The 24,003-nt window shown below is 40.9% G+C and overlaps 1 protein-coding gene and 1 long non-coding RNA gene across 6 annotated transcripts in view; one reads left to right on the top strand and one right to left on the bottom strand.

The window, feature by feature from the left end:
- The window catches only part of LOC114155592 (uncharacterized), a 226,595-nt gene extending 222,536 nt beyond the window's left edge, over positions 1-4,059 (top strand). Inside the window, exon 2 of the long non-coding RNA XR_003597787.1 lies at positions 2,102-4,059. This is a non-coding gene — a long non-coding RNA (uncharacterized LOC114155592). The remainder of the gene's footprint in view (positions 1-2,101) is intronic.
- Positions 3,760-24,003, bottom strand: part of ppp2r5eb (protein phosphatase 2, regulatory subunit B', epsilon) — a 47,637-nt gene continuing 27,393 nt past the window's right edge. For all 5 annotated transcript variants that reach the window (XM_028035545.1, XM_028035546.1, XM_028035544.1 and 2 more), the window contains 11 exons: positions 19,068-19,169; positions 18,516-18,608; positions 18,274-18,404; positions 17,496-17,555; positions 12,885-12,993; positions 12,357-12,410; positions 11,465-11,515; positions 11,264-11,383; positions 11,051-11,178; positions 7,819-7,920; positions 3,760-5,980 (listed from right to left, as the gene is read on the bottom strand). In XM_028035545.1, coding sequence (XP_027891346.1) covers positions 5,881-5,980; positions 7,819-7,920; positions 11,051-11,178; positions 11,264-11,383; positions 11,465-11,515; positions 12,357-12,410; positions 12,885-12,993; positions 17,496-17,555; positions 18,274-18,404; positions 18,516-18,608; positions 19,068-19,169 — 1,050 coding nt within the window. In that variant the 3' untranslated portion in view covers positions 3,760-5,880. The remainder of the gene's footprint in view (positions 5,981-7,818; positions 7,921-11,050; positions 11,179-11,263; positions 11,384-11,464; positions 11,516-12,356; positions 12,411-12,884; positions 12,994-17,495; positions 17,556-18,273; positions 18,405-18,515; positions 18,609-19,067; positions 19,170-24,003) is intronic.

Genomic DNA, 24,003 nt, shown 5'->3' on the forward strand with positions numbered 1-24,003 from the left:
TCTAGATTTAAAGAAACTCAGTGTTTCAGCTGTTTTGCAATTTTTTGGAAGTTTGTTTCAGATCTGTGGTGCATAGAAGCTGAATGCTGCTTCTCCATGTTTGATTCTGGTTCTGATGCAGAGCAGAACCAGAAGACCTGAGAGGCCTGGAAGGTTGATACAACAACAGCAGATCTTTAATGTATTGTGGTTCTAAGTCATCAAGTGATTTGTAAACTAACATTATTTTAAAGTCTATTTTCTGAGCTCCAGGGAGCCAGTGGAAGGACTTTAGAACTGGGTTTTAGTCAGAACGCCATCAGCAGCATTCTGAATCAACTGCAGCTGGAGGATGGATTTTCTTTTTAGGCAGACATGTGAAGACGCTGTTGCGGTAATCAATGTGATTAAAGATAAACGCATGGATGAGTTTCTCTAGGCCCACTTTGTAAGTGTCTTTATGTGACTCAGGTCAGGTTCAGGTCAGAGTGCATCATCACAACCAGATTTTGCACTTCATTGCTAGTTTCTAGCTGTAATAACTGAAGCTGTGTGCTGACTACATATTCCCTATGTAAGATGTAGTGTCCAAGGATAATAACTTCAATTTTGTTTCTGTTCAACTGAGAAATGTTTGGCACATTTATCTGTTCTAAGCATCTGTTAAGTGCTTGGATGGGTTCAGTGACATCATAATGTAAATCTGTGTATTATCTCTGCAGTTATACATAATCTTATTTCCTGTTAAAACCTAAACTAGTGGGAGCATAGATATTGGATAAGAGAGGTTCTAGGATTGAACCTTGGGGTACCCCATATGTGACATCTGTCAGCTTTGATGAGACGTTACCTTTTCTTTATGTCAGACTGGAACCAATTCAATTACAGAATAGAGATGCTTTCTGTTCATAAAGGCTCATTCACAAAGTGGGCATGGCTCCATTGAAGGATGACTGCAGTTGCACCGGTACCGGTACCGCACGGCTCCTTCTTAAGCTTTGCTCAGAGCTCCAGGATGATCAGTCTGGATTAATCTAAACCAGGGGTCTCAAACTCAATTTACCCGGGGGCCGCTGGAGGTACAGTCTGGGTGAGGCTGGGCCGCATTCACACACACGGTCTCCTCAGCCGAACCTTTCTGATTGCCTATTACCATATTTGGCCGTAGTCCGGCGCTGTAACAGCCGTAATTGTGTAGTGTCTCTTTAAGATACTCTAGTATCGCTAATGATGTCAGAAGTATGCGCCACGGCTTCTCTGTAGAGAGCGTGGGAGAAACGTGCTAGGCGGACATGTTAGCTCCCTAACTTTATAGTAATGTTAGGGGTTGTTTGGACGCTGCTCAATTTTCATGTCTGATAATATAGCAGCTGTTCAGCCGGGCTTTGTAAGGTTGGTGAAGAGCGTATTTATTAAAGGACAACACTGGGGAATTCCCAGTACCAGTGTGGTTGTGAGTTTTTGACCGTCCTGACGAATCTGTCGCCTCCTCTCCTCCCTTAAACACAACCCAAGCGTTACAGGGCCTAACCTTAATTACATTACACTGATCAGTAACTTCCGGGTCTAGACTGGATGCTGAAGCACGTGAAGCGGGAGCGGCCGCGGAAATTGCGCATGTACCGCATGCAAATAATGACAAATAGAAAATGCAAATAGGCCCGGCCGATGTCCCGCCCCCGAGAGTAATATACTCCACCGTGATTGGTAAGTTCGTTCAGCTCTGCACACAACACTGAAAAGTGCCAATTATATCAAACTCGCGGGCCGCACTAACATTAAACTTTCATATTAAGGCAGGGCCACAAACTATCGTCCCGAGGGCCGCAGTTGGCCCGCGAGTTTGAGACCCCTGATCTAAACGATAATAAACCACCATCAACATTTCCCAGCAGATCAATATGATCTCTGATCAATCGCTCCCTCTGAATCCTTCCAATGACGATGTTCTCCATCAGAGCCAAAGCACTCCTCAATTACACAGCGTTGCGCAGCTACTTATAGACGTGTGATTGCATACACACCTTGATCACCTTAAAAATAATCAAACCTGACCTGTTTGGAGTTAATCTGCTGATCCAACCAAGCTTTTTCCTTTTCAGTCGGAGTGAAATTACCTCAGATTCGTGCGCTTTGGCGCACGGACCAATGCGTTACATCTTTATGAGACAAAAACTGAGGAATTTTTTTACATTCGAGTGAGGTTTTACATCCTTTTGTTTTGGTTTTCTTTATTTTGTGTGCATGTTAGTTTATTGTGTCAGGACAAACGCGGTTCAGTTTTGTCGTTTACGTTGAAACAAAATATTAAAATCATTAAAAAAAAACATCGGGTTTGATGCTTCTTGGTCTAAAAAACACTAAATGTAGTCAGATTTCAGTGTATCTAGGTGAGTTTTGACGCTTTGTAGTTTGATATTGTCCACGGAATAAGTTTGCGTGGCTCCCGCACATCTTCACGGCAGGTCAGAAGTTTGCGTATATTTACGCATACTTTCACGCCACGTTTTTTTTTTTTATATACATGCCGACTTGTGCGTAAAATGTGGCGTACGCAAACTTTATACTTGAGGCCCCTGATCTGGTCTTACTAGAAAGGCTGATAAAATAACCTTAACTCCAGTCTACCAGAACATTCTAGACCTATTCATGATTCCTCTGCTGATAAGCTGGATGGGGATGCTGATTTGATTTTTTTTAGAAGGACTTGGCACCTGCTCAGACTGCCAAAGGTACAAAAAAGCTGCTACAATGACCACAATGTTCCTGTTCTGGGTGGCCAACAAACACCAACTTTAATCCCAGAGAGAATCTATGGGCTATTGTCAATAGAAAGATGATCTGAAGGCAGTTATCAGAGCAATTGGAGTTTGCCTATGCAGAACCGCAGGCTGATCACCTCCATGCCATGGTGCATTTGAGCATTAGGCCCAAACAACACCTGAGTAAATGGAGATTAACAGATTTTCCTGCCTGACATTCATCCTTAAAAACTAATTTTTGATTGCAGAATTCAGGGTCTCAGAAAATTAGAATATCATATTAGACCAGCGTGTTCAACCCTGGACAGGAAACTGAGGTACGGCGTTGTAAACAGAGGTTTCTATGCAAAACATTAACTTCTATTTTTCTATTGTATCAAATAGTTTTTTTAATGTCTGTTTAGGTTTATTACATTGTTTTTAGACAGAATAATTTAAAGAACAGTGTATCAAATACCTGTTTTTTCTCAAGTATCTTAGCTGTAAACCATAATTAAAATCAGAAATAAATCTCAGAAATATATTGCTCTGTGTGACGAGTCAGCAGGGTTTCCCTTTATGAACTGAATTTATGGCATTAATTGAAATTACAGTAACAGATGAGGATGTTTCCTTAGTATAAGAACAACATTCCCCTCCCACAAAAAAATCTTGCAATCTTTCTAAATTTTTGCATGGGAAATTTCCAGCTCTTTAAATAAATTCTTCTCAGATTTAACATGAATTATTTTCTTGATTTTTCTAAGTATGTGAAGAACATCAATAATAGATTTATTTCTAAGGAAAAAAATAATCAAATGAACACCATTCCCCCTTTTCCTTTTAATTTATGTTGTCAGTGTTTTCTTTTGGGGCTTTCCCCATACAAAACCATGGACAAAGAAATCTGTACAATGGCAAATGATCTGGAACCACATCATAACTCAGGAAAATCAAACTCTAAAACTGGAGAAAAGAAAAACAACAGAACAGCATTCCAGTCTTTATCACAAAACAGATTTAATTTAATATCTCTTTATTTTTTTTAAAATAATTAAACATTTGTATTCTTCCAACCCTTTTGATATTTTTTTTTCAGATTTTAAATCATATTACATCTGGGCCATTCTACACCACACATCAATTCTGTAAGGGAGGAAGGGGTCGTGTTGGGGCGGATCACTCTCAGGTCCCAACAGTTAAACGCAATCTCCTCCAAGCTTCCTCATCACATTTAACCCCACGCCACCCTACCCCAGCCCATCCCGAGCTCTGAGCTCATGTCTAGCTGCCCCACTCAAACTCTTGCCCCTTCCCCCTCAAAAAAAAAAAAAAAAAAGATATACATATGCATATATCTCTAATGAACAAAAAATATTGAAAAGATAAAAACCAAGAGCAGAGGGAGAAAGTGAGACAAAAAAATTAACATACCAAAAGGGGAAAACACTAACATGTATAGTAGGAAGTCTTGTTCCATAATACCTCTTTATATACTGGATAATCCTCTCCACAATTAATTCCTAAGCAAAAAAAAAAGAAAAAAAAAAAGCTAAATTACTACAAGATACAGGAATATCAGGGTACTGCATTAAATAATGTACAGGGTTGTCTTTAATCTGCAGTAATACTGTGAAGTCAACGCAGCGCCCCCCAGTGGCAAAAAGGAGGAAGAGGAGTTTGGTGCACTTTATAATTTGTTCCTGTTTATATCTTGGTGTGTCAGTTACGGCAGCCTGGTACCAGTACCAGACTGCTACCAACATGTCTCCTACAGCTGGAAGAACTGAGGAATGAAGAGACCAATAGATTTCTAACAGAGGGAATGAGAGTGTGTTTACATGCAGTCCACAGAGCGAGAAATGATCATGAACTGAAACTGGTCAAACACTCTACACACTATACAAACAATAAAACGGAACAGTGGCTTAAACACATATTTCTGGTGGAGGCTTTTTTTTAAAAACTAGAATATATACTTTAAAAGTGTTTTTTTTTTTTGCCATTTCTGCTGTTCCCACCACTAGATGGCACTAAAGCAAAGGAAAAACAATAAACCCTGAATCTAACCGCTAGAGCACCAACTTCAACAGGAAGTGAATCAGGCATCGACAGGAAATTATCATTCCGTCTTTGACTGCTGCTGTTCACCAATGATCAGTAAAATCAGAGGCTGTTTATCAGTTGCACCAATCAGCAAGAATTTTCACATGACATGGTGATCAGAGGGTCAAATAATAAAAAAAATAGTCTTCCATTCATTAAATGCATTAAAGCCAAAAATCCTACGGTTTTCAGTGCATAAATGTATCGACCAACAACAGCTTGCAGACTCGTGCATTCATGCAGAAATGAAGAGGATTCCAAACTGTCATCAACAAACCTGCTGTATTTCTATTCTGTGCTGGAGCTGTTAAAATAAACATCCTCACATCAGGATCTTCAAATACAGGAAATTTTCCTCTAAAACGAAAGGAAAGCCTACATGTTGAACTAAACATAACCCAGACATCTCTTAGCTTTTCCTGTGACGTTCATGACCATGCATGTAAACACACTCAAGAGGGCTTTAGAAGGGCCTCGTCTACAGAGTGGGTCTGTTCCTGCAGGATGGACAACCTGCCAACAGGCGAGAGACCACACATCCAGGACTACTTTTGGAGGGCAACGCTGAATCTAGTCGATCCAGACAGGAGAGGACACCGACAAGAGGAGCAAAAATGAAAGTTAAATGTGGGATGCGCTGAAAAGGAGGAGTGGGGTGAAGAAAAACCCAGGAACCTAACGGCTTTTTGATGCTTTCTGGTTTGTTTTTTTTGTTTTGTTTAGATTCCCCTCACACACAAGTCATTTTCTCCATTTCAGTTTTTTCCTTTTTATTATTGTTGTTCTTTTTTATCTTTTTGCAATAACATTAGGGGAAAATAATTATTTACAGTGCTGCTGAAATAATGAAAACAGACGTGATGAATCTACAGTAAACTAAGTCGCACAAACACAAGAGGAAACAAAACAGAACAAAATCATAATAAAAGGATTAAGAAACCAGCGGTGCTGTAGAAGTCCAGAGACCACAGCCTGTATCACGAGCTCTGGGCAGACATGGCTGAAGTGGAAGGGAGTGGGAGTGGGATGAACGGGGAGCAGGGCTCTGTCTCTGTTAAGTGGGGATGATCCCGTCACTCCTAAGGCCCCGCTTCAGCTCCAGGTCCTCCAGCTTCTTCCACAGTTCCTCACGCTCCTTCTCCTTCTTCTTCTCACTAAAACAGAACAATAGGTGTGAGCTCACACACACACGCGCATACACACACAACAAGTAGACATGTCTAGAAACGTCCTGGGCCTTCGTATAAAAGAGTACACTAAGACTGTTTGAACAGTAGCGCATTCAGCCGGGATTTAAAGACAGACAGCGTGTCAGAGTCATTTGAGTGAGGAATGCGGACGTTTATTCTAAATAGAGAAATCATGTGCACAAGTTGTACATTTACAGAATAGAGATGCTTTCTGTTCATAAAGGCTCATTCACAAAGTGGGCATGGCTCCATTGAAGGATGACTGCAGTTGCACCGGTACCGGTACCGCACGGCTCCTTCTTAAGCTTTGCTCAGAGCTCCAGGATGATCAGTCTGGATTAATCTAAACGATAATAAACCACCATCAACATTTCCCAGCAGATCAATATGATCTCTGATCAATCACTCCCTCTGAATCCTTCCAATGACGATGTTCTCCATCAGAGCCAAAGCACTCCTCAATTACACAGCATTGCGCAGCTACTTATAGACGTGATTGCATACACACCTTGATCACCTTAAAAATAATCAACCTGACATGTTTGGAGTTAATATCCTGATCCAACACTGTTTTCTTTTTCAGTGAGAATGAAATTACCCCACAAATGTATTTCACGCACTTCAGTGCACAGACCAATTACATCTTTATGAGACAAAAACTGAGGAAATGTACTATTTACATTTGAGTTAGGTTTTCACATACTTTTATTTTTATTTTTTTATTTTGTGTGTGTGTTAGATCTCAAGATAAATGTTGATCAGTTCCATTGTTTGGGTTTAAACAATAAAATATTAATCATGAAAAACGTCGGGTTTGATGTTTCTCGGTCTAAAAAACACTGAATGTAGTCAGATTTCAGTGCAACTAGATGAGTTTTGATGCTCTGTAGTTTGATATTGTCCACAAAAAAAGTTTGCGTGGCTGCCGCACATTTTCATGGCAGGTCAAAAGTTTGCATATATTTATGAAAACTTTCACTTCACGTTCATTTTTATACATGCCGACTTGTGAGTAAAACATTTACGCCGCACATTTTTTGTGCATACGCACGCTTTATACATGAGGCCCCTAAAGATTCCTGGACTGGAATAATTTGAGTTTTGGAATACAAAACCCAAATTAATCCAAAAGTTCTCACACTCAAACATTTTGTCACATTCCAACCACAAACTTCAATATTTTATGAGTCTGAGTCAGTCTCACAAAGTAGCACGTGTAGCAAATGACTCATGGTGAGGAGTGTGGTACCATGTGGTGTAGAACTAGTCCAGCAGTTCAACACCAGATTTCTGTGCAAAGAGGCTTAAATTCTGTTACACTGGATGAAAAATCAATTTAAATTAAAAAATACTTTGATTACAAGGGAAATTTAAAGTGGACATATCATACTTTTAAATTCTTCCTTTTCTCATGTAAATCATTCACTTACAGTCTATATACAGTAGAACGTCAATGTACATATGTACATGCGTCGGAAGTAGATGGGTTGCTCAGGATTTTAATTGGGGTTGCCACAGTCAGGCAGGGACACCACACCTAACTAACCACCACACCTAACTGTTATTTATGAAGACCACATATTTTCCTTCCACTTCACAGTTATGAAACACTGTGAAGGTCCGTCAAATACACTTCTAGTGACAAGTTTGTTCTTAGAATGTCATAAAATGCAGAAAAGATGGAGCGTGAAGCCGTGAATACTTTAGCAGTGTAGGTGCATAACCGAAACCAAAATGTTGCTTCAGTCTGACTGTGCGTGTTCTGCATGCTTCTGCTGCATGGCAGGATTCTGGGCTCTTACCGCTGACGGTCTGACTTGTAGGTGGCGGTGAGCTCATCGAATAAGGTACTGTTCATTTCCATGAAGGCCTTTAGGACATTGTACACCAGCGCTACGATGGCCCTGGGAAAGAATGGACAGACGCTTCAGAATAGACTCTTCCACATTAGAGAAAGAAGTACAAAAGGTCAATGCATCATTTCTATGGTAGAACAGGGTTTGCCCCGATGGGGGCGCTCCACCACAGACTCACTGAAGTCTCGGTTGGCACTAAAACACTCAACTGTAGTCTTAAAAAAGCAAACCCAAAAAATGGAATTTATATAAATGATGTACATTTTTGCTCTTCAGTTAGATCCTAGCTAAGTGATCAGTTGTTGGCTTGATCTTAAAACAATCCGTGTAATGCTGGTTAGACACAGAGCCATCCTGAGCCACAACAGGACTAGGCAGGTGCTTGGGGGGCCCCCAGACTTTCAGGGGCCCCATAAATGCTAAGAATTTAACACAGACCATAAATCTATACTTTCAACATATTTATTAAGAATGACAATGCTATTAAATCTGATTTAATGGTTTTACCATAGATGCATTAAAAGCCTTAAATTGTTTAACATTTAAATTTAAGAACTAAAATTGCAGTATGTCACTTAAAAATGTTTTTTGTTGTTTTTTTTTTACATATTTATTAAAACAGTCACTATGTTGTGACAGTGTAATAAGAGACAGATCTGTGAAAAATGGAGACAACCCTGTAGTCCTGCTGCCATCTACAGAAATACAGCATGGTCAGAAACTACCAATCAGAGCCAGGAGGTGGGTCTTAGTGCTGTCAATCACAGCTCCCCACTCCGCTACAGCTGATTCACCCCAACAGAGGCCCGGTCCCAATGCTCAGTGCGCACCCTATGCCCCTATGTGAAGTGTGGATTCAGTCAAGTGCACCTAAGGGTTCAAGTGTGCAGCTTTAGAAGCAGCAAAAATGTGAGAATTGGGACAGAATGCCCGTTTCGTAACTTCAACGTCCAAAATGGAGGGACTGGTCACTCTTTAGGCATTTGTGCTGGTATAAAGCACAATTACAACAAAACAAATTATTTTAAATGTACAGCAAAATCGGTCCTCAAGGGCCGGCATCCTGCATGTTTTCGTTCTCTCCCTGGTTTAACACACCTGAATCAAATGATGACTCGTTAGAAGGCCTAAGAAGAAAATTGACGTGCTGAATAGGTTGTTGGTACCACCAGGGAAAGAACTAAAACGTGCAGGATGTCGACCCTCGAGGCTTTGGGCACCCCTGAAGTACAGTAAAGGTATTTTTGCTTTCCTAAGTCATTGTTGGAGATATGTGTTTAGTTATGACTTGTTGAATAAAGAAAATTCTATGTAATCACATGTTCAGAAACAAAAAGTTTTTCAATATGTTACTTTTGATTTTTTCTGATTTTATTCCATTTTTTTTTTTTGCAACAGACAGCTTGCTCAATTAACTTTGTCATATTTCCAACAGGGCAAAAAATACACATTAGATTGTACTAATATTCAATTTAACCGTCTGCCATTTGACTAGAGACATGATTTTTTTACGCATAAAAACAATCTCTTATGCAGCCAAAGGTCAGCTTGGTATAAAGTGGAGCTAATAAAGATCAAGTTAAGGACAAACATATGACATATATATAAAAAAAATGCCTGATGCTACAGTTGAAAAATAAAAAGACTAATGGAACTAAAATGTCCTTTTTAAAAGAAACTATGAATGTGACTTTATAGACCAAAAACTTTACAAGAAATTCAAAAGGAACTCTGACATCAGTTTTCTTCTCTACCCTGAGAAGAAAACAATTCTTTAAAAATCATAATGATATCTCTAAGGAAAATAAGAACCAAATAGCTTTCTACTCCACTCCCACAAAAAACTTTAGATATTATTTTCATAATTATGTATAAAGTTTTCCCTATAGTGACTTTCTGCAAAAGAAATTCGAAATAAATATAAATTTCTGTGTGTTTTGTGACTGAGATTTTGAGACCATACACCTTTTTCAATTGCGACTTCATTAATGTTTTTAGAAAGATTTTCAAAAGTGGATATTTTGCTAGAAATAAATTCCATCTTTAAGTTTTAATATAATAAAATTTGGTCTTATAACAGGGATTGAAGAGTTAAATCATGATATATTTATTCCTCTGGATAAGTTTTATTCACAAATACTGCTTTCTAGAAAAAATAATCTCCATTTTTAAAGTGAAATAATTTTACCCAAGAGTGTTTACACATTGCAACATCACAAATGCCCAATTTTTATACCAATATGTTAATATCTTAATTAAAGATTTGTCTTGCATTTGTGACATTTTATTTTACTTTCCTCACAGTTAGTTTGTGACTATTCTTTATTTCTTCTTTTTTCTGCTCAGTTTATTGGATGTGGAGAATGTGGTACACACTACGCACTCAAACCCTTCAACATGAATGCGCATTTGAAGGACACAAGGGCGGAACGAGGGAGGGAGTGCGAGTATTGGGACAGGGCCAGAGTCTGTCATGAATGCTAAGGCTAGTGAGGAGTGGACAAACCTCCAGTGACCGGGGGGAGGGAGGTTGTCATCACTTTGTCTTGTGCTAGAAAACCCAGCTTAGTTTTTATGTAATGAGTTAAATTTTACAGGTGTTTACAGGATGAGACATATGTCAACATGTTTTTCTCCCATCACTGACTGACATTTTAAACAAAAAGTTGTTTCCTCCAGCCATAAGCGTCGTTAAATGTAGATTGTTGTTTTTGTATGATTAATCACTATACCTAGATTTGTAAGCTTAAAATGTAAATATGCACACAGTTGTAGTTCTTGCAGGTATGGTACTCTTAACAAGGCTCTCCTTCTGCAGCACTCCAACCAATTATCTGAATTTAGTTTTCTTTTTGTAGCAGTAAGCGGGTAATGTAGTCTCCCAGTACTCAGCAGCAACTAAGGGAAACGTACTGCACTACACACACATACCAGTAGTAGCACATTTGTTCAGGGGACACTGACAGATATATTTTATTTTCTAGTTCTTATTTGCCCCACCCCTTCATCGGTAACCATTCTAACTGAGTTGAGTTTTCATTATTTCTGGGAACACTGAAATCTGAACTAGAACAAATACTATTGTTGATTTGCAGACAGATTTATCTCATGTTTTGTGTAATAATTCCCTAAACAGACAGTTTGTTCATGTTCATGTAAGGTGTGCAAGACGACTCACGGGTTCCAGTGCTCTTTCGAGATCCTGTACAGGCTGGCAAACATGATGGGCAGGATGACGCTGGAGTTCTCCTCAATCAGACTCATGATATATTCGTTGTTCCAGTAGTACAAAGCTCGCTCTGCGACCTACAGAGAAGCACGCGAGTGCACACACACATAATCATCTCCAGATCCAAACAGAGCAGTCAGGTTTCTATGGGACATCACTAACCTGGAAATGTGGGCTGGAAACGCATCTGGAGATCTGTTTGAATAGCGGCTCCTGGATCTTTACAAACTGTGTGGGCTCTATCACATCCAGAATTTCCTCCAGCTCTCCCAGAAACATCACCTGAACCACCACAGAGGAGAGCATTGCTTATTGACTGAGCGTGTGTAGAGAGATAGTCGTCCTTTCCTTCAGCAGCCTTACCTCTTTTTGACTGCATGTTTTTGGCCAGAACTTCAGTAAGCCTCTGATGACCTGAGGAGGAAGGCAGAGAACATGGAAATGTACTCGAGTTTCAATTCTGTGTTATTCTAACTGCAGTGTGTGTGTGGCGCTACACAACTTTGAAAGTAGTTTTAGGAAAGTCAACAAGAAGCAGGGCCCAGAATATCTGAAGCAGCAGGTATTCTCAATGGTAACCTCAGAGTCTCATCTAAGAGTGTCAGCTTTTCTTTTTGCAGAAGGTTCAGTTCTGTGGGTTCCATCAAGCCAACAAAAGTCAGTCAAGTCAGCTCCTACACGTCTGAGACTGAAAGTCAAGCAGGAAAAGGTGGGCCTCCCACTAGGGCGGGGCGGGGCAGGTGGGGTGAGAGGTGGCGAGGAGCCAGCTGACAGCGCTGCAGTCCACTTCCTGTTTCTGGAGCAGTTTCTGGTCTGCTTGGCGTACACATACATTTGAACTGTACCAGAGTTTACGTCAACTGAAACCAACGTTTTAGGTGGACCAGAGATCACTTTTTTGTTCCGCATCAGAGTTCGATTGTACATTCAGACCTCCTCAAACAAACCAGACTTTCTAGACAAGTGAATTAGAGTTTAATTACAGGACCGGGTTAGTGGGAATGATGAACTCTATCCTGGTGTATTGTTCAGGAATCCTGTAGGATGGCTACAGTAAGCTAAAGAGGATCACTGGGAAAGTGTCAGGACGGATGAAAAACCCAGGTAGCTTTAGTCATCCACACCCCCACTATTCTTTATTATTGGAACATTAGTGATCTATTCAGCAATGATATAAGCGTAGTGAATATCTGGTGTGAAGCCAGCTGTAGTATATTCACTTAAGATATTCAACAAGAAGTGTAGTGATACTTACTGGTTCTGTTAATGTCGGGTCTTTCTCTAAGAACTGTACAATGCAATAAGCCAACTGTAAAAAGAGAAGAGTTCAAGCTTTAGCACCAGTTATTTCAAATTGGTTAGGTAGATTGCAGAGCTTAAATCATCAAGTTGATTTGATAAAACCTACAACTATTCAAGAGATCAGAAAATCAAAGATTCAGAAGCTGTTTGTTTCCCAACTTTGTAAATTTGTAATCCACTCTACCTCCAGAAACAAAACCTCGTTATTTAAACAAAACCTAAAAATGAAGTGTTTAAAAACAAAAACATTTCAAGTTTCAAAACTGGTGCTTCCCCCTGAACAGGCATCAAATAAGTCCAATAATATGCAATGATATCTTTAATAGAATATCACTTGAAAAAACACATGGTTGATCAGAGTTCAGTTAAAATTAAAAACGATTTTAAATCCTAAAATCTAAGCAGCACAATAAAAAAGTCCAATCAGTGTCAAACTGACAAGAAAAGGTAACTAAGGTTAAATGTTCCAGAAAGACATTACCTGTGCATGGAAGAGGGACAGACTCCTGACAGTATGAAGGGGGATCAAGACTTTAACCAGAAACTGCTTATGTTCTGCTTTCAGTGGCAAAGCAAAACCATTGATTATACTGGCAGAAAGAGAGACGAGACAAAAAGTACCATTAAACACTGAAACAAAGATGAGCAACGTTAGCAGCTCATAACGCAAAAAGTCAGTAATGAGCAGAGGTAATATGAATATTTAAAAAGCTCACATTAGGAAATTTAAAACCTTCAACTAAATCTGTTTATAGTCTAAAACTTTAAACTCCGAAAATGAAACTGTACCATATAAATTTCTAACAATCTCTCTTGGATGATACGGACTAAGCTGAACTAAGTACAAACATAATACTCATTCATTCAATTCTTAACCTTTACATATGAAATAAAGAAAAATAATCTGTTTTTCTCAAGATTCTAAGATGTGTGACAGTGAAATACCAAGATGGATCGGCTGTAGCAATATTTTCACAGAAACAATTTCCGGTATCCATCTGTCTGAGAACAGTAAGAAACTAGTTGGAGCCTGTCGTTTTATAGAAAAATATTTTCCATGTAACCTCTTCCAAGAAGTCAAACTACAGGCTGGGATTGAGAGGAGCAACCATCCTTTAATCAGTTTTGTTGATTAGTTCTATGTAATTTATAAGTTTTTTTAATCAACATTTAACTGTTTTATCATCAAAAATGAAAAGTCTTTTCAGACTTTTACCCCCACCCTCCATCAGCCAGCAGGCCTCAACTCAGATTATTAGGCAGTTCTCACTCCCCCCTTATGATTTAGTATTACATACTGATAGTCATCATAGGCTCAATGTAACAACTTGATATAGCATTTATTCTGTTAGACTCCAGCTGCTGCCATAAGCATCTGCTGGCACCAGAGTTCTAGTCGACACAATTCTTACCATTTAATCTTTCATATTTACTTCAAAACATTTCTCCTCTAAATCAGCGTAGATGAAGGGAGAGTCTGAAGCTGTGTGTGTGTGCGTGCGCGTTTGTAATACCTTGTGGGAACCATTTTCCTGACACATACTACGTTGTGGGGACCCACTGCTCCTTGTGGGGACAGAAGCCTAATCCCCACAAGGGAAAATGCTATTTTTGGGGCAGGGGTTAGATTTAGGACTAAGGTGTGAATTGAGTTTTGGTTAGGGTTAGGTATATAATAGGTATATTATACCTATTTAGGCTGTAGAAATGAACGGAAGTCAATGGAAAGTCCCCACAAAGATAGCCACACAAACGTGTGTGTGTGTGCGCGTGTGTGTGTGTGTGTGTGTGCGTGCGTGCGTGCGTGTGTGTGTGCATGCTTCTGTGCTACAGTTCCAGAACAAACATGATTCATGGAGGTTCTGATTACTCATTAACGAGAAAGGCAATAAAAGTTTCTTAAAGGCCAGAGTGAACTTTAGCTTAGGTGAGGATGGATGTGTGTTTAGGTGGTGTGAACAGCTTGGTTCCAAATCTCAGCAGCATGAAGGCTCGGATCAGAAGCTGCAGCGATGGGCCTGGGACTGGGATTGGTATTGGGCCTGGGACTGCTGATGAGCGATAGGAGTGAAACACTGGAGACCTGCTTGCAACCATGTTGTCCTGTTGGTCCCAGCAGCCTGGTTGTGCCTGGGTTTCAGTCTAAAGTATTTTACTTCATTTGCTCTTAATCACACCAAATGTTGACTGTGTTTCTATGACTTTGTATTTTTGTGTTTTTAAGATGTATCGCACAGGTCTAAAAGCATGTCTTGATGCTGAAATGTGCTACACAAATAAAATTTGATTTGAGAGTTTGATTAAAATTTCCTAAATAATGAGACCATCTAAAACTTGAAAATTAATGGCTAAATAGTATATAGTTATAAATACTAGTGATTATGAAGTTTGATTTTACAAGAGAAGTTGGGCTACAAAAAAGATTAAGATCTTTTTATTTTTAGAGTTGCACTCTGAACTGAGACCTATTGTTATTTTCACTTATAAGAGCTTAATTATGTTATTGTTCTTTTTATAATGCAAGGTGGTAACATGCATATTTTATACTTTTCAAGGTCAACTTCTTGTTTCCATCTTCTGTTATGGGATGCAAAAATTGCTCTGAATTTCAAAACTTCAAAGAATTAAGTTTGAATTAAACCAAGGAGTCAATTTCCTTGGTTTTTTAAGGACACTATACTGTCTAATGCTACATGAGGAAGTAACACTATGAACAAGATCATCAATTTGAGAAGGAAGGAAATTAAAGACAGATCCTTTAAAAGATTTAACAGTAAAGTCTGATAAAGATATAATGAAATTTTCTCTCAAATTTGAAATACTCAGTTAAAATAAAATCAAAGGTTATTAAAAATGGTCAAATAGCACAGTTATGAAGAAATACTGTTTTTTCTTCACACTCAATGCCAAGGTCTAAAGTGTGGCTACCAGACTCTGAAGGACCTTGAATTCTTTGGGTAAAGCCAATGGAGTCTAAAATAGCATTAAAAGCTACATTTAGGCCATCACTCTGTGTCGACATGAATGTCACGTCCCCCAATATCTTATTAGTATTTACCACTAAATCAGATTTAAAAGAAACTTGACATGATTTAAAAATTGTGGTTTTAGTGCTTTGCAACTAGGATGAGGAAAACTGGATTAGAAGTTCAAAAGAAGTATAGATAGGAAGGCTTGATCAATAAATCTGAATGTTGCTATCCCTCCACATTGATCCTGTAGCTACTTCAAGGAATGTTAAAATTTAAATAACTAGAAGCGGTTGACTCATTTATGCCAACATAATTCTTCTGCAGCAGCCAGGTCTTTGTGAAACATAACTAATCGATCTGATTATCACAGATCAAGTCATTAACTGGCAAAGTCTTTGAAGAGAGATGTTCAATAAGCCATATTTAATAGTTTTATTTTTATGTTCAGAAAGAGTGGTATTTCATTATTTGTATTTCATTTAGGTCAGTCTTTCATGTCTTTAATAAGTGACTGTGGCTCAGTGGGTACAGTAGTAGTCTTATAATTGGAAGGTATAGGTTTGATTCCAGCTTCTTCCTATGTTGACATAACCCTGGGAAGTTGCCTGCCAATCTGCATAACAGTGTATAACTGTGTGAGCGTTTCTGACTGTGAAGGGGTGAATGTGGCTTTAGTGTAAAGTGCTTTGAGTGGTCAAAATGACTGGAAAAGCTCTATAGAAGTTCAGTTTATTTACCATATAATCCATTAGATTTTGGTAAGACAGCCTTGACTCTGGTGGGTGGGTGGGTAACAGTGTAGAAGCTGCAGAGTGTAAACCACTACTCTGCTTCCTGGCCTGGACCCTGAGTCCTAGTGTTTTGGAGGACTAATAAATTTGGCCAGATTCCTACAAAGAAGATCTGCTCCATCCAAAGTGGGATGGATGCAGACTCTATGGAGAAGACTGGGTTTTCCCCAAATGTATGCCAATTATCAATGCAGCCCACATTGTTTTCAGGATACCCCCTAGATAACCAGCAGTTGAATGACAGCATCAGGCTAAATAAGTCATCACTGGTCAGATCAGGCAAAGGACCAGTGAAAATGACAGAATCTGACATTGTTTCGGCAAACTGACCAATACACCAACCTAGTTGGCACTAATGACATTAGTGTTGGCTTATCCTTAGGCAACAGTTTCAGACAAGAGTTCATGTCACCTGTGGCAAATATTTGACTTTGGTCACTGGTGTCGCTACCAATTAGAAACTTCTTCTCAGCGGGTGTGTTGTTGAGCGGGGAACATATGATTAAACATACAGTATAAGGCGCACCTAAAAACCTACAATTTTCTCAAAAGCCGAGAGTGCGCCTTATAATCGGGTGCGCCTTATATATGGACCACAACAGGTCTCGCAACAACGATAAGCAGCCGCCGACTTCATCTTCCCCAGTAGACGAAGAAGCACGCGGTGCACGGTGGGTTGTGTGTAAAGACCCCAAAATGGCTCCTATTAAGGGACACGCTTACGACGCAGAGTTTAAGCTCAAGGCGATCAGTCACGCAGTAGAACACGGGAACAGAGCAGCAGCGAGAGAATTTAACATGAACGAATCAATGGTGCGGAAGTGGATATATATTGTGATTGCGCAAACGTTTGATTTACCGTAACAGTATCAGACTGTTTTTTACGTGTTTATTGAATCGAGGAAAAGTTCCCCTCCACTATATGTTATACCTTGCTGTTGTTAAAAGATAAACTGTGTCACGAAAATACCACGTCACTTACTTTACCTCGGGGAAAATAATAAAACAGCTGTTTATTTATTTTGGGAATGAACGGAGTTTTCAGAACACTGGTTTGTAATCTATTAATAAAGTTTGGCTGACCTATCTGACTGTTCTGTTGACATTCCCTTTAGCGAAGTTCCATCTAATGGATGCATAACGTAACCCCAGCCTCTACTGTAGCGTCTATTCTATGCGCCTTATATATGAAAAAAGCTTTAAAATAGGCCATTCATTGAAGGTGCGCCTTATATTGCGGAAAATATGATACATGAAATGACAGTTTATCTGTCAAAAAAAGTTGGTACACTTCACAGAGAACCACCTTTACTGCAGATTTCCACATACCTTCCCAAGATCTCCAGCAACTCAGCCACTCCATTGAAGTGCTCCGTCTCATAAACAAAACTAGAGAAAGGAGAGTAAAACACAGCAAACAGGTAAACATCAAGGGCCTCATGTATAAACTTTTTACCTGTCATGAAAATGTGCGGCAGTCAAACAAACTTTTTGCGCACAATAACAAACTTTGGTGAGCGATGAAACTGAACCAAAGTTATCCTCAGACAATACAACACAAAATAAATAAAACAAAAATAAAAGGATGAGAAAATCTCACTCGTATGTAAATAGTAAATTTCCTCAGGTTTTTTCACATAAAGATGTAAAAAAAACATTGGTCACATCGGTCCGTTTGCTGAAATGTATGTTAAAGAAAATGGAATCAAATCAGCAGATTAACTCCAAACAGGTCAAGTTTGATTATTCTTATGGTGATCAAGGTGTGTAGACAATCACAAGTATATAAGTAGCTGTGCAATTGTGGAACGCTTTAGAAATGATTGAGAACATTGGTAGTTGAAGGATTCAGAGGGAGCTTGTGTTCAGAGAACACATTGATGGTTCATTATCCTTCAGATTGCTCAGACTGATGATCCTGGAGCTCTGCTGGTTTTGAGTAAAAATTTAGACAATGGTGTATTCTGCCCTGCAGATGGGTTAATTTATTAAACATCAACAAAAAAAAGCTGAAGTGCATATTTTTAAACTGAAAATGTCCCATTATAAAATAATCAGACACATATGAGAATGTTACAAGTAAAGAAATGTATCAAGAAAAACTCACCGTAAAAAAATATTATTGATCTGTTTTCGTATAAAAGCCCTCAGCCCCAGGAATTTCCCGTAGATTCTATGCAAGACTGTCTTCAGATAGTCTCTTTCTCGAGGGTCCTCGCTGTCAAACAACTCCAAAAGCTGATTGAGGGGAGCAAAAGCAGTGATGTGGTGAAGAAGAAAGGACACCGAAGCAACTGGTAAGCAGTGAAAATGAGAAGAGAAGTAGGACAATCAGCAGCAGGAACTTACCTGTAGGACAAACTTCTGGTCTATGTACTTTTTGGCAATGCTGGGCTGGAATTCCTGACTCTCCAAGAACCGAATGAAGAACTCATAAACCAACTAAAAAGATTTGAAAGAAAGTAAAGATTACTACTCATTACACATAGCATATCTAAGCAGGTGCTGTGAGCATGAAAATCAGGTTTTCCCCTGGTCATTCTAGAGGAGGCAGGCTACCAGCAGCAAGGTTTGAAAAAAAATTAGTTTCCATACCACAGAACACTCCACCGCACTCACTGCAGATTAATGTCTTTAATGGGATGCCAGACAAAGAACTGGAGGCTTTTACAACAGAGCAAGAGCCAAATAGAAAACACCCCCCCCACCCACACACACACACCTTTTGCTGCACACTACTGGTTACGTTTGTAAAGACTAGAAGAAAATACTATTCACTAAAGTTTCCTTTGCATTCAAGAAGGGCAAGCTGAGCTCAGAATTCTTTTCTCAACATATTTTTGAATATTTTAGTTTTATAAACAAATTAAGACATTCTGTTTGACAATGCATATCTTTTACCTGTAAATGTGGCCAAGATGCCTCAAGTGTGGGCTCATCCTCCTCAGGGTCAAACTCATTGCTGTCACTGGGCGGAAGGGTCCGGAATATGTTATGAGACACCTGGAGTAGATAAACAGAAAGCATAGAAAGCATTCTTAGATGAGAAAAGAATCATCTTGATCCAGTTGATCACAATGTTCTCCAAGAAATTATGTAGGAATGAAAGCCTTAGAACTCACCTGTCTGAAAGATTCCAGCTTTTTTATTAAATGAGAAACCTTCACATTCTAAGGCTACTTGGGAACACTGTCTCCAGTGTCATAAATCTCTGCTATTTTTGACCAAGATGTCATTTAAATCTCATATTAAACAAGTTTCTAGGATTTCCTTCTTCCATCTCTGAAATATTGCCAAAATTAGAAATAGAGTCCTGTCCAGGAGTGATTCTGAAAAATTAGTCTATGCATGTGTTACCTCGATGCCGGACTACTGAAATTCTTTACTATAAGAAGTTCACAAAATACAATTAAAAGCCTGCAGCACTGTAGCAAGAGTTCCAATGAAAATTAAGAGATTATAATTCTTCTCATTATTCTATCTCCACCTAAAACACACAAAGTGTGTTGTGTACCTAATACAATGGTGCCAGAACAGGGGAGCTATGGGGCCAGTGGACCAAGTGTGGCGATACACTTAGGTCAGCTAAGTCAGGACCAAGAACATCAACAAATCCGGGTGTTTCAGGTAAGCAGCAGTGTGGCACAGTTCATAATGAACTTACATGTAAAACATGGGGAAGTGGAGCTACAATAATCTAGGGTTAGTGGCTGCAATTTTAATGGAAAGAAAATCCGATTTCATACATAGGATGAAAAGTACCTGTCTTTTAGAGTAAAATTTATGTGGCTTCAGTGTGGTATCAATACAAAGACTTCTTCAACTGCATGCAACAACCATACAACATATTATTCACTAATTAAATTATTATTTTTTTAAATCTTCACATTAGGTCCATTTATATGTCCAGCACGTAAATGGACGTGTCCATTTTGGCCCAAAATCCTCATCCATATTTGGCTCGAAGCAGATCAATTCTGCTTCCAAAGTAAACAAATAATTGCACAGACACTGTCACAATTTTTGTTCATCCAAAAACCAGCTGGGGTTTGCGACTGCGCTATGATGGCAGTTCGCTTTGGAGAAAATTTAGCCAGAGGAGCAGAAGAAGAAAACTCACCTTCTCATGTCTGACATAACGGAAGTAAAAAATAATCAGCAGATCTTTATCTTTCTGAATGAATGTCACTCAAGCAGTAGTCTGCTTGAGTGACATTCATTCAGATATCCAAAGATGGAGGCGCCCAAAATGGCTGCGGCTGCATGGGCTCTCGACAACTTGCGAGTATTTGAGCAAAATACGCTGCCAAAAACGCTACAAACTTTGCATCCACTCAGTAAGTTAGCATATGATCGCCAGCGTCTGCTGGAATTACGATCATCAAGTGATTTTGGACTCATAAATACGACTACTCTGGAGTGTTTACGTGATCTCGGAGTGCTACGGAACCAAGATCCAGCGGCCCGCAGCGCAGCGGACTCGCCTAGCAGCACTAGCCGGAGGAGGAGAAAGCGAAGGCGGTGCGACCGGCAGCGGAAGCGCGGCTGTCGAAGTGGACTAACAGCTAAGCTAAACGCTAACCCCCACAGATCGCCGCTTCCGTCCATCTTCCTCTCCAACGTCCGCTCTCTGGACAACAAAATAGACCATCTGCAACTAGAACTGTCTTCAAAGAGAGAGAGTTGAGGAACTGCTGCGCTCTCATTCTGACGGAGACATGGCTCAACTCGACCATACCGGACAACGTTGTTAGCCTGGAGGGGCTCGCTACATTCCACGCAGACAGGAGCAGCACTCTCAGCGGTAAAACCCGAGGAGGGGGGCTGTGTATTTACATCAACAACAACTGGTGTAAAAATGACATGACTGTCGCCAGTTACTGCTCCCCGGACATCGAGCTTCTGACTGTTAACTGCAGACCATTCCAGGGAGTTTACTGTGGTTAGCATCACTGCCGTGTATGTGCCCCCCAGTGCTAACACTAAAGAGGCTATGAGTGTTCTCTACCGAACCATCAGTGAGTTGCAATCCTCACACACAGAGGGCGTTTTCATCATTGCTGGGGATTTTAACCAGGCCAACATGAAGACTGTTCTCCCTCACTTCAACCAGTATGTGGATTTTCCAACCAGGGGAGTGAATACTCTAGACTTGGCCTACACCAACATCAAAGAAGCATTCAGAGCAGCCCCCCGCCCCCACCTTGGCTCTTCAGACCACCTATCTGTTATGCTAATTCCTGCATACAAGCCCCTGCTGATCAGAACAAAACCTACAGTGAGGCAGGTGAGAGTGTGGACTGAGGGGGCCATGGAGGCACTTCAGGACTGTTTTGAGTGCTCTGACTGGGAGATGTTCAAGGCAGCAGCCACTTACAACGACCAGATCAACATCGATGAGTACGCCATGACTGTGTCAGCCTACATCAACAAGTGCACAGAGGACGTCAGCATCACTAAGAACATTATCACCCGGGCCAACCAAAAACCCTGGATGACTAAGGAGGTACGGGAAATGCTAAAAGCACGGAACTCAGCCTTCAAGTCTGGCAACAAGGAAGCACTGAGGACAGCGAGAACCAACTTGAACCGTGCTATCAGGTTAGCAAAGCGAACCCACAGTCGAAAAATACAGGAGTTCTTCCATGACACCAGCAACACAAGGAGTATGTGGCAAGGCATAAAGGCGATCACAGATTACAATCCATCCTACCCCCCAGTGGGCGAAGTTGATGCTGACTTTCTCAATGGACTCAATAACTTCTTTGGGAGGTTCGAGGCACTGAACAGTACTCCGGCAAAGAAAACTGTTTCCCACCAGGAAGAGGAGGCACTCTGCCTGGACACAGCCGATGTGTTGAAGACTCTGACAAGAGTCAACCCATGGAAGGCCCCAGGCCCCAACAACATACCTGGGTGGGGGTTCAGGGAATGCGCAGGTCAGCTGGCTGGTGTCCTAACAGACATTTTTAACACCTCACTGGACCAAGCCACAGTGCCAGCCTGTCTCAAAACTGCCTCCATCATTCCGGTGCCAAAGAAACCTCAAGTCACCTCTTTCAACGATTACACTGGCACTGACTCCCATCATGATGAAGTGCTTTGAAAGGCTGGTAAAAGAACACATCGTCTCCAGACTCCCCCCCACATTCGACCCGTTCCAGTTTGCCTACCGCCGAAACCGCTCCACTGAGGACGCCATCTCCTCCACCCTACACCTGAGCCTGGCTCACCTGGAGGAGAAGAACACTCATGTGCGGATGTTGTTCCTGGACTTCAGCTCAGCATTCAACACAATCATCCCACAGCATCTGGCAGGAAAACTGGTACACCTGGGCTTCAGCACCCCCCTGCGCAACTGGCTGCTAGACTTCCTCACCGACAGACCTCAGTCAGTCCGGATCGGACAACACACCTCCGATGTCATCACCCTCAGCACAGGCTCCCCTCAGGGCTGCGTCCTGAGCCCTCTGCTGTTCACTCTGATGACACACGACTGCGTCCCCAGGTTCACCACCAACCACATCGTGAAGTTCGCGGACGACACAACGGTGGTGGGCCTCATCAGAGACGACAACGACCTGGACTACAGAGAGGAGGTGGAGCAGCTGGTGGACTGGTGCAGAGACAACAGCCTGATCCTGAACGTTGACAAGACGAAGGAGATGATCGTCGACTTCAGGGAGAACCGGCCCAGCCACGCTCCACTGCTCATCAACAGCTCGGCTGTGGAGGTGGTCAGCAGCACCAAATTCCTGGGGGTGCACATCACAAACGACCTCACCTGGACTGTGAACACCACGTCTCTGGCCAAGAGGGCACAGAAACGTTTGTATTTCCTGCGGAGGATAAGAGCACACCTGCCCCTGCCCATCCTCAAGACGTTCTACAGAAGCACCATAGAGAGCATTCTGACCAGCTGCCTCTCTGTGTGGTGTGGAGGCTGCAGCGCCTCCAACTGGAAGAACGTGAGGAGAGTGGTGCGGACAGCAGAGAGGATCATCGGGGCCCCCCTTCCCTCCATTCAGGACATTTCATCCCAGCGCTGCGTGTCCCGAGGCCGAAACATCATCAGTGACCCCTCACACCCCCACCATGGACTGTTCTCCCTGCTGCCCTCTGGAAAGAGGTTCCGCAGCATCCGGTGCAGGTCCACCAGGTTCCGACACAGCTTTTTCCCACTTGCCATCAGACTGCTGAACTCTTAACTGAACTGCACTCAAAATCTGGTCTCCACTTCATACCTTGCACATGTACAGAGCTAAATAACTCCTATTTTACTGTCAGTCCTGCACTTTATATTTTATATTCATATTTTATACTGTATTTGGGGCCTGCCATGCAAAGCAATGGCAGGAACCTATTACTATTGTCGGAGAAAGCGTTTCTTTAATCTTCTTTATTTTTCTTCCGTAACTGTCACGCCATTGGAGCTATTACTTTTGGTGGGATTTGGGGTTAAGGTGGCGACATAATTCGCAAAAAACTACGAAAAAAACCCCATTATAAGTCAATGGGAAAAATCCTAGAAATACCCTATTTTTGAGGATTTTCGGTGTCGTCACGAATTCACGTAGAAATGCCATTCAAATTTCATTTTGTAGATACGTCTGATCTCTTCGAAAGTGAAGACGGCTCGTCGATACCAATTACGGTTTGTCCACAATTTGTCTCTAAGCGACCCAAAGTTTTTCATTTTTCCTAAAATTAGAGTGTGAGACAGGGCCATTAGATCTCGGCTAGAGTGAGAAATGAAGAGGTTTTTTGAGCCCAAAATAATTTTGAAATCGCCATCACGCCCACAAATATCGCACGATTGGTATCAAAATCGGTCCTG

This window comes from Xiphophorus couchianus, chromosome 13 (assembly GCF_001444195.1).
Source record: "Xiphophorus couchianus chromosome 13, X_couchianus-1.0, whole genome shotgun sequence".
NCBI lineage: Eukaryota > Metazoa > Chordata > Actinopteri > Cyprinodontiformes > Poeciliidae > Xiphophorus > Xiphophorus couchianus.